The sequence below is a fragment of the Ammospiza nelsoni genome, chromosome 1 (genome assembly GCF_027579445.1).
Source record: "Ammospiza nelsoni isolate bAmmNel1 chromosome 1, bAmmNel1.pri, whole genome shotgun sequence".
NCBI classification, from domain to species: Eukaryota; Metazoa; Chordata; class Aves; order Passeriformes; family Passerellidae; genus Ammospiza; species Ammospiza nelsoni.
The window spans coordinates 145,683,695-145,693,997 of NC_080633.1; the positions used below are offsets into that span (position 1 = coordinate 145,683,695).

The 10,303-nt window shown below is 37.2% G+C and overlaps 1 protein-coding gene across 7 annotated transcripts in view; it reads left to right on the forward strand.

The window, feature by feature from the left end:
• Positions 1–7,839, forward strand: part of EFR3A (EFR3 homolog A) — a 75,404-nt gene extending 67,565 nt beyond the window's left edge. For all 7 annotated transcript variants that reach the window (XM_059493968.1, XM_059493955.1, XM_059493990.1 and 4 more), the window contains 4 exons: positions 1,835–1,883; positions 2,821–2,924; positions 3,533–3,582; positions 4,797–7,839. In XM_059493968.1, the coding sequence (XP_059349951.1) occupies positions 1,835–1,883; positions 2,821–2,924; positions 3,533–3,582; positions 4,797–4,902 (309 nt within the window). In that variant the 3' untranslated portion in view covers positions 4,903–7,839. The remainder of the gene's footprint in view (positions 1–1,834; positions 1,884–2,820; positions 2,925–3,532; positions 3,583–4,796) is intronic.
• Positions 7,840–10,303: the final 2,464 nt, after the last annotated feature.

The window sequence follows — 10,303 nt, forward strand, 5'->3', positions numbered from 1 at the left end:
CTCCTTTACTTGCTTTATGAGCTTTGTTTACAAGGCAGTGGATAAAACAGACTTTTCCAGTTAGCTGACTGCACCTTCATATCTGTATATGAAATCTGGTTTTCTTGCTGTGTAGATTAGTCAGTATAGCAATCCATAACCATTAGCAGAACTCAATTGAAAAAAAAAAAAACCAAGTATAAATCTTTATGATTGAGAGGATTACCTACTTCATTAATGGAAGTTTTAGGACATAATGATGTATGATATCATTTCTGCACTGAGATAGAAGACTTTTTATCCATAAAGTAGCTGTTACTGTATACAATGCAAATGCAGTTCTTCTGTCAGGAGACTCAAAGTTTTTTTGTGGTGCCCAGTTTGTTAGTGAATCTTGTTCAGGAAGGTGAGTTATTCCATAGTTATCTCTATTCATAAGGTGAAAGCACTTGTAAATGCAGGTTGTGCTTCTGCAGTATTAATTAACCAAGTATAATTCTGGGTAATATCAGCAACTAATGTGGAGGTTAACTACCACTATGAAAGGCAGCCATAAACAGCTAACATTTACCAAATGTGAGTTGTATAAAAGATGATTTCAGAACCTGAATACTCTGGATCTATAGCCATATCCACAAATATTTGACAAAAAATTATTTATTAATTTTTATTTATTTAGTGGTAGAGAATACATGCTTATTAATTAAAACCTGTTAGAAAAATATAATTTACAGCTGCAGCTCATGAAATAACTCATGTAAAAAGGAAACAGCTACTTCGTTTTCCCTTAACAGCAGTTCAAGCCAATAAATTAAAAAATTGAAAGAACTATAATCTTCCTAATGGAATAAATGAACTTTTTGCTGCCTTACCCCTTATCTTAAATCATAATTGACCATTCTAAAGAGTTAGTGTTTATCAGGAAGAATAAAATTGCTGCCTGTTCTCATGTTGGAAGGATTGAAGTGGGGAAATTCAAGCCAAGAAACCATGTTATGTTCAGGTGAAGACTCTTCTGCCATCTAAACATTCTCCCCTAATGCCAAGAGGGTGGCTTCACTATAAATATATTTACTGGTATAGAAACTAGGTCTATAACAAATTGAAACACTTCAGTAGTTTTGCATCCTCAAGCAATTCCTGGTGAAGTGCATCTGCAGCAGCAAATGGATGTTCCTGTCTGTAGATGAACAGATTCTCAGTGCATCAGACATAGCTCATTATGAAGAGCCCTTTAACTCCAGTGTTTATGGTGTAAGCACCAAATGATTTGCATCCATCGTGGTACCAAGTTGGCCTAAAGCAGGAACCATTCTCCACTCTGCACTCCACTGTCAGCTCCCATTTTACATGACATTCTGGTAGCTGAGTTGGGCCAATTGAATCTGCTTTCCTAGAGGAACCCCTTTGGGGGTTCTCTCCCAAATTTGCCCTGAGCCAAGACAACACTCAGCGAGCCTCAGGAAGCAGTTGATGTTATTGGGAACAGCTGCCTAAGAACCAGTACTGAGATTTTACAGTATAGAAACACTACAGTTTATTCCTGACCTAAAGGACTCCTCTGCCTAAATCCAAATCCGTTTATAAAGGATGTTGCCATAGAGCATCTTGAGTACAATTTGGAAAGTTTTCCATGATCTCAATTGATAAAAATCTCCTCACTAACTGCAGGGGCCTAAAAATGTGAATTAGTGATCTGTTGCCTGTCACAGAAAGTCCAAATGAAGTTATTGGAGACTTGTAAGGCAGTAAAGTTCTGGCTGTTTTTGCCTTCTGTGTTTCATTATATTCCTCATTTTTTAGAAGCTTATATGTTATATGTGATGATTAAGGAGTTTTGTTTCTATGTGTTTAGGTTGATAATACTGAAGAAATCACCTTTGAAGCTTTGAAGAAAGCCATTGGTAAGATTTGTTACATTTGTGTTTGTGCAGCATAGTTCACATTTACTATGGAATTGCTGAAGAAAAGGGAGAGGCTAGAATAACATAAAATATTACTTTTTTTTTCTTTTCAGCTAATAAATTTATTAAGAACCCCAGTTACTTATTTCTGAATCTCTGAAATGATACCTTGATAATGTTAGTGAATTCATTTTCTGAAGTTAATGGGGCTGAATGAAAAGCATCTGGAAATGTCTGTCATCTATTACATTTGCAGTACAAAGCTATAAATGTGAGATATTCAAGTTACATTGAGTGATTACTTATGAGGTAACTTGAGTATTTTTTTTGTATTAATATTTTTGGGTCTTCAATGCATTCAAAAACTAGGTTGTAAATAACACATTGTGGATTTTAAAGTACTAAGATTTTTTAAAAGAATATTTTTCTGACAAGTGACATGGCTGTGTGAACACAGAATTATCCAAATTCCTTATTTCATGTTACTATAAGTAATTGCTAATTAATGCTTTTCAGTCTACCAAAATCCTGTTTAAAATCTGGATTAAACATTGATGTTAAGAACAGTAAACACATTCTGAACAGTAAGAAAAGTCTGGCCACCTGTCAGCATGATACTGGGAGATTCTTGTTTCCTCTTGAATCTGAACCTGTGTGCAGTGAGTGAGAAGTGCAGGCAATAAAGCAAAAGAGAGCCTGGATGTTACTTTTAATTAAAGACTTAGTAAGAAAGGGGAAAAATTTTGGTCCTCAAACCATCTTCCTGAAACTTTATCTGTGTTTTGCTTTAGGAGCAATGCCAAATGACTGATCACTTGAGAATGGTTGCACTTCATGCACAATCCTTATTCACTTCTGCAGTGCACATTTGATATTTCTTGTACTTCATAGGCAAAGATTGCATTTGTCTTTAATTTTTTTTCATTATTCTTTTAAGATAACAATGGACTTGAAGAACAGGAAAAGGAAAAAAGGCGTCTCGTGATTGAGAAGTTCCAAAAAGCACCGTTTGAAGAAATTGCAGCTCAATGTGAAACCAAAGTGAGTTTCTACAAAATGTTAGCACTGAGGATATCAGTGTAGGCATTAGTGGGCATGTGCTGACTGAAGGTGATTTGAGTTGTTGTGTCACTGCTGCTGTTACTTGTTTAGAAGTTCAGTTCTTTGTTTTCTCTCCAGTGCTATCTGGTGGAAGATTCCAGTAATTTGTAGTGTGTTTGTGTTTGTTCCTAGACCGTTTGGAAGATAATGGGTAATTTGTTCATTCTGCACCTTAATTCTTCTTCCTTGCTCTCTTTGGAATCCAGGTTCACAGTCCATTCCTGTTTCATTCTGGGATAACTGGAGCAGGATTTAACCCACTATGTATTTTAAATAACTAAATGTATTTCAGGTTTGTTAAACCCCTGTCTGCCACAGCAGAATTTGCTCTAGAATTCTTGGCACTCCAGGACAGGCTCACCCAATCTCAAATACATCTTTAAGGCTCAGAATCCTTGCAGCAATGAGAAAGGAAATTAAGAAATGTGGCCTAGATTTACATGTGGCAGTGTGGAACACACTCACCTGAGTGTGGCGTGGCACACCCATTGTAGCTCAGTTCATTATCTAGGAGTTAATAATCCAATTTTGACTTTTTTTTTCCCTAGGCAAACTTGCTTCATGATAGACTGGCACAGATACTGGAACTCACCATCCGGTAAGGCTTTATGCAAGAAGAATATCATACCTGAAAAACTATAATTTTTAAAGAATTGTGGCTGTTTTCAGATGGTTATGTCATAGTGTTCTCAAACACATATATTGGGGAGAAAATAATTGCTGTAAGTGAATGCTGTGGTTTAGCCCTGATAGGTCCATGTAGCCCTGTGTAGCCACTGGCTTAACCCTCCTCAGCAGGATGAGGAAGAGAATTGGAAGGGTAAAAGAAGAAAAACGATGGGTTGAGATAAGAACAATTTAATAGGTAAAGCAAAAGTCACACATGCTAGCAAAGCAAAATAAGAAATTCATTCACTTCCCATGGGCAGGCAGGTGTTCAGCCATTTCCAGCTAAGCAGGACTCTTTGGGAAGGCAAATGCCATCACTCTGAATGTCCCTTTTTTCCTACTTCTTTCCTTGAAGCTGTTACTGCTGAGCATGGCACCATATGACATGGGGTATCCCATGGGTCAGTTGGGGTCAGCTGTCCCATTTGTGTCCCCCCCCCAACTTCCTGCCCACCTGCAGCCCACACCCTGGCCCAGCAGTGTGAGGAGCAGAAAAGACCTTGACTCTGTAAGCTCTGCTCAGCAGTAACGCAAACATCTCTGTGTTATCAACACTGTTGCCAGCACAAATCCAAAACACAGCCCTATACCAACTACTGTAAAAAACAAATCATCCAAGCCAAAACCAGCACGCTGAAAAAGAGTACTTTTTGATTTTCTTACTTCTTTGAATCTTCTTGATAGTGGATAATGTCCAGAAACCATGTCACTATGTCTTACAGTATCTCTGTGTCCATCAGTAGTATTGCAGGATGCTGTTGTTTTCCCAATGCTGCATCTGGTTGAGAAAATAATTAGATATTGACCATCCCGAGCAGTACATGGTGTTATTATAGAGAGTTGTGCACATCATTATTCAGAATAAATAGTATTTATTAGCAGTAAGATGCATTTTGATAGTTCTGTAACATCAGTGAAATTGATGATGCAGACAAGAATATAAAAATCCTCAGGGCATGATAATTTAATTAGAATTTCAGGATGAGGATAAAATGCTGTTGGTATTTTATTATTTTATTATATACTGTTGGTATATATATGGAGGTTAGTTTAATCTTGTTTCTCTCCTGTAAGTATGTAAATTTATATAAAAGCAATCCATGTAAGTGTAAATTGTGTATATTGGTTGTGCTTCTCACACAGTCCTCCGCCCAGCCCCTCAGGAACGATGACCATGACTGCTGGACATCCTCATTACCATTCTGTTCCAGTCTATGAGATGAAGTTTCCAGATCTTTGTGTGTATTAAGTGTCTTCTGAAGTCTGCTGGACATTATTTAGAGTAGAGTACAATAGAAAGAACAAGATGAGTTTTCAAATTTTATTGTTTATTGTATCTAACTTTAATATAATGATGGACATGAGCCAAATACAGATTATTTTAGCCAAATTCATGAAACTGTCTTGAATTGTTTTATTCTGTAATATATTTTGAGTTAGGTTTTTCACAGACCATGTTTCTTCATTTTCATATTTGAGTACATGTAAAAGATTTAAAACTTGTCTTGCCATATAGGTAAATATTTCAGTTACTCTAGGAATTTGTATTGCTTCAAATTCCTTTAATTTGAGATATTGTAACTGAAAAACCTATTAAAGCCTTTGTTTGGTTTGGTTTTTGGTTTTTTTTGGTTGGTTTTTTTTGGTTGGTTGTTTTGTTGTTTGTTTGTTTGGTTTTTTTACTCCTCTCCTCCTCAGTTCTCTGTCAAACTAGAATGCTTTTGGCTTGCTTCATCTCATTCAATGTAACCAGGGGAGCCCTACCTGAGCTCCCTTTTTTCCTGCTGTCACAGCTGCTCAACTTGTTTGGTTTGGAATAGATGGAAAAACCAATACCTTACCTGTGTTCAAATACAGTGAATGAATTAATGAGCACTTATTAAGTATATTTTGATGCATCACATAACATGCTTTTTAGATAGCTTCATCCAGTATATGTACTGTGTTTCTTGCTAAAAGTTAAATCTTAAGCTTTGCATAAGAGAGGAGAAATCCCCTCTTGAAGCACGGAATTGTGCAATATATTTCATGTCTTAAGATGTATGGTTTACAGACTGTACTTTTGAAAACACTGTAGTATTTTACTGTCTGCTTTAGTATAAATACAGGAGAGATATATTTAGTATAGCAGAAAATAAACTGAGGGCATTTTAAATCATAAATACTAAAACTATATTCTGTGAGACATTTCTCTGTAGTTTATAACAGCTTTTTAGTGATATTTTAGAAATTGAAAGTAAACTCAATGAAACCATTTAAAGATCAAGAATTTATTACATATATTTTCAAGCAAAAGCATTTTTAGAGACGCATATCTGTGTTTGTTTTTGTTTCATTTCTCAAACCTTTAAGGTAAATTTCATAGGTTTATGTATCTGAGCATATACTATTCAAATGTAAATAAAGTAAAACTGATAAAGTAAATCATGGACATTTGATGATAATTATCAAGGCTATCTTTATGACTCACTAAATCCTGCCAGCAAAAAAAGATAAACAGCATTCATTGATGCCATGAACAGTAAATCTGAAGTCCCTTAATTTATCTGAATCTGACTGGGGCAGTGTAAACATGAATGAATGCTCTCAAATATCTATAATAAATGTAGACATTTAATTGAGTGTTTTGGATGAACAGTGAACATGAAGAAAGTAACCTAACTTCAGTTAGGCCTGCTTTGAGTAGGGACTTGGTTTAGATGACTTTCAGAAGTCCCAACCTAAATTAATCTTTGATTGCATAACTCATGATCTGAAGGATTATTAGCCCTGCTAATTTGCTGACTGGAGCATTTGCAAACCCATTGTAAAAAAGATTTTAATTTTTTTTAACAGTACTTCAGTATTGTACTGGACTACATTTAAAGGCCTGATGTGGCATGACATAGGGAAATATCAGCTACTTAAACCTATGAGATGACATGCTGAGTTTCAGAAAGCATTCACAAAGCTCAAAAGGTAATTGAGACCTTCTTTTCAGTTTAACAGTGCAATCACAGCTGTTAGTGGATGACGAAACAACCCCTTATCTACAGCATTCCGTTGTGATTTTTACTGCTGCAGCGTGTCAGCCTGATCAGACCACAGTCTACACATAAATAGGACTCTAGCTTTTAGTTTTCACTTTTTTTTTCCTTTTTTTTTTTTTAAGGTAAGACTAAGAGTTTTTGGCCTGTATAAAGACTGTAATTTCTTAAAAAGTAAATCCAACATAGGGATACAATGTAAAAAACCTACCCAGTCTGTCATTTTTTTAAGAATAACACTTGGCACTTTTGTACAAAAAGAAGGAGTCTTAAGTATTACAGAATGTACTTCTGTTTGCACTTGTGCAGTATGGAGACTGTGCTGTAAATACAGGATTGTTTCTGTGATTGAATTCTGTTGCATGAATGCTGCATGTGAAAAAACTAGATTCAGCATTTCATTTTCTGTTCTGTTAATGAAGTATTTTTCCTTTATGGTAATGATAGGTTTCTGTGTTTCCAATGTTCAGTTTGGGAAATGCAGGTGTTGTGCAGGTGTAGTGCAGGGAGTGAAGAGTTTGTAACCCTCTGTGTGTTCACATGGTATTTCATTTCTTCCTATGGAAATTCAGGGAGTCTGTAAGTTGAGAATTGGTTCACTGAGTCTGTAAGTTGATAATTGGTTCACTCTGGCCTTTCTACACACATGGGAGATGGGAGTGACTGTAAAATGTATTGGTATGGTAGTTACTGTTATATGAGCCAATGAATGAAGCCAAAAGAATTAAGAATGCTGTTTGTTGTACAGTACAAAGCTGCTTTGTTTCACTTCTCTTTAAGTTCTTCAGACAAGCTGCAGAACTTAAAAGCTCCTTATGCAAACTGGCCCTGTGTTATCTGCAACACACTGAGCACTGTCTTAATGGTTATAATTGGTACCCAGTTTAAATGTATTCCAGCTGTTGCTTGGGGTTCTCTTTCCTATTATGTCATCTTGAAAAAAATATAGCTTTTGGTAGTGAGTCACTTTAAGATAAATTCATGGTCATACTAAAAGGTAGAAATAGCCTGTTGTCCAAAACCAGAGTAGGGCTAATTTGTCTGTTGTTCCAATGGTAATATATTCTGTACTGTATGTAATGAACCAGTTTCAATAAATGTAAGAACACACTGTGCAATCTATATTTAAGCAATAAAATAAACCAAAATTTAAAAAATAACCTTTTATAAGGTGTCAGTTAATTTTTATTGCTCACAATTTATATGTCAATTACTAATTTTTTAGCATTTAAAATAGCCCTCAGTTTGCACACCCATTTGTTTTTTACAGATTTTACAGCATTGCATCATTAAACTACTACATTTATTTACTATTAAACCTGCACAGGCTTGAGAGATGGGGCTGTAAGAATCTCATGGGGTTCAGCAAGGCCAAGTGCAGAGTCCTGCTCCTGGGGTCAGGGCAATCCCAAGCACAAACACAGACTGGGAGGAAAATGGAGTGAGAGCAGCCCTGGGGAGGACTTGGGGGTGTTGGTGGGTGAGAAGCTCAGCAAGTCCCAGCAATGTGCTCTGGATGCAGCCCAGAAACCAAACCTGTCCTGGGCTGCACCCAGTGCCCCATGGGCAGCAGGGCAGGATAGGGGATTGTCCCCTCTACTCTGCCCTTGGGACACCCCACCTGAGGTCCTGCATCCCACTCTGGAGCCCCCAAAACAAGAAAGATGTTCACTTCTCCAGAGGAGGCCACAAAGTTGGTCAAGGAGCTGGAGCATCTCTGCTGTGGGGACAGAGTTGGGGCTCTTAATCCTGGAGGAACATGACTTCCCCTGGCTCTGGGGAGACATGATAGCACTTTGTAGTTCCTAAAGGGGATTCAGGAGAGCTGAAGAGGACTTTGGGCAAGGGCATGCAGATAAGACAAGAAAGAATGGCTCCAGATTGAAAGAGTGTGTTTAGATCTAACTTTAGATGTCAGAAAGTTCTTTCCTGTGAGGGAGGTGAGGCACTGGAACAGGCTGCCCACAGGAGCTATGGCTGCCCCATCCCCTTAAGTGTTCATGGCCAGGTTAGAAGGGGTTTGAGCAACCTGGTCTAATGAAAGGAGTTGGTGCCCATGGGGCAGACAAAGAATTCAATGATTAAAAGTTAAAATATTGAAGTAGGAAATGTTTGTAGATTAGTTGTTAATAAATCTATTTTGGGAAACATGTAGGTTTTGGCCAAGCCTGTGAAAAATATGGTGTAAAGTGACTATGAGAATGAGAAAGAAAAAAGCTATACTAAATGTTTCTTTTTTATCTGCTTGTCATTTTAAAAATTATTTTAGCAATGATCTCTGATTCTGAATAAATGTAGCTAATCACGACTAGATTATTTAAGACTTCACTTTATCATCACAATTCATGTGGTAGTAATTAGGGCACAACTTGAGTGTTAAACTCTTCCTGAAATAGAGTTACTGGGGAAAAAAGCTCAAAGGAATTAATGACAAATTGCCTGAACAAAAGCATATTTATATTGTTATTTCTCTTTTACCTGATTGACTAAATGATCCATCCCTATCTCTGCAATCAGAAAATTCAGCATAGTTGAGTGAATGTTTGCATAACCATGAAGGTATTCATAATTAGCAGAAAGGAATGGGAGTTTATTTTAAGGTGAGGTGTTCAGAGCAGCAGCACCACTCTTGTCAAAGAGATGAACTGATGTTATTGCAGCTCTGCAGTGCAATTCATTCACCTGCTTACAGGCCGTTTTCCATATTTCAGCTTATTTGTCTCACTTTCTCATTGCAATATTTATTTATAAATTCTGTGAAATGTAAAATAATTTTTCATCCCTATAATAAAAGCTGATAAAAGTTGCAGTGTAATGCAGATCTCATCCTCAGCATAGGACAAAAATGGGCATTTTGCAGTTTTAGCAATTTGCTTCAGCTCTGAGGTGTCCTTTTTCTGTACAGCATAAAGGGGGAGTTAATTAAAATCTTGTCTGCAAATAGAATTTCTCACATCACTTATTTGACCTGTTAAAGGAAGATTTTTCACTAGGGCTGAAGGTGTAGCCACTGAGATCCAGTGGGATTCACGTGACTAAATACCTTTGGGGTTTATTTTGGGAGTTTGTGTGGTGGGATTTGTTTGTTTGTGCTTTGTTGGGGAGGGGGGGTGATAATGTTTGGTTTTTTGTTTGTTTGTTTAGGGTTTGTTTGTTTGGGGGGTTTTTAAATGTAGTAATCCTTTGCACTTTTAATGTAGGAAAAAGGGGGTGTATCACCAGCCAGAAGTTTATCCAATATAAACTGCTCATCCAAGAACATTCACAGGCATTTTCACCTGCTCTTCTCACACTGTTCAGTTCACACAGGATCACATGCTGGGGTTCAGTGAACTGCTGCAGGATCTGGAAGAACACAGGCAGCATCTCTGTACCCAGCATGAGGGTACATGGAGAATGTCATTGGATATTAGGGATACATGCTACAGTCATTGGTCTGTAGGAATACTTTGGTGACACAGTTCAGTCCTGTAGAACAAGATAGAGAAGAAATCCAGACCTTTCAGAGCAGCTGAATGAGTCACTGGGAAGTTTGCAACATTTTTTGTCCTAGGAAGTGTTGGTGAGTCATGGAATCATAGAATGGGTTGGGTTGGAAGGGATCTTTAGAGGTTTGCCATGGCC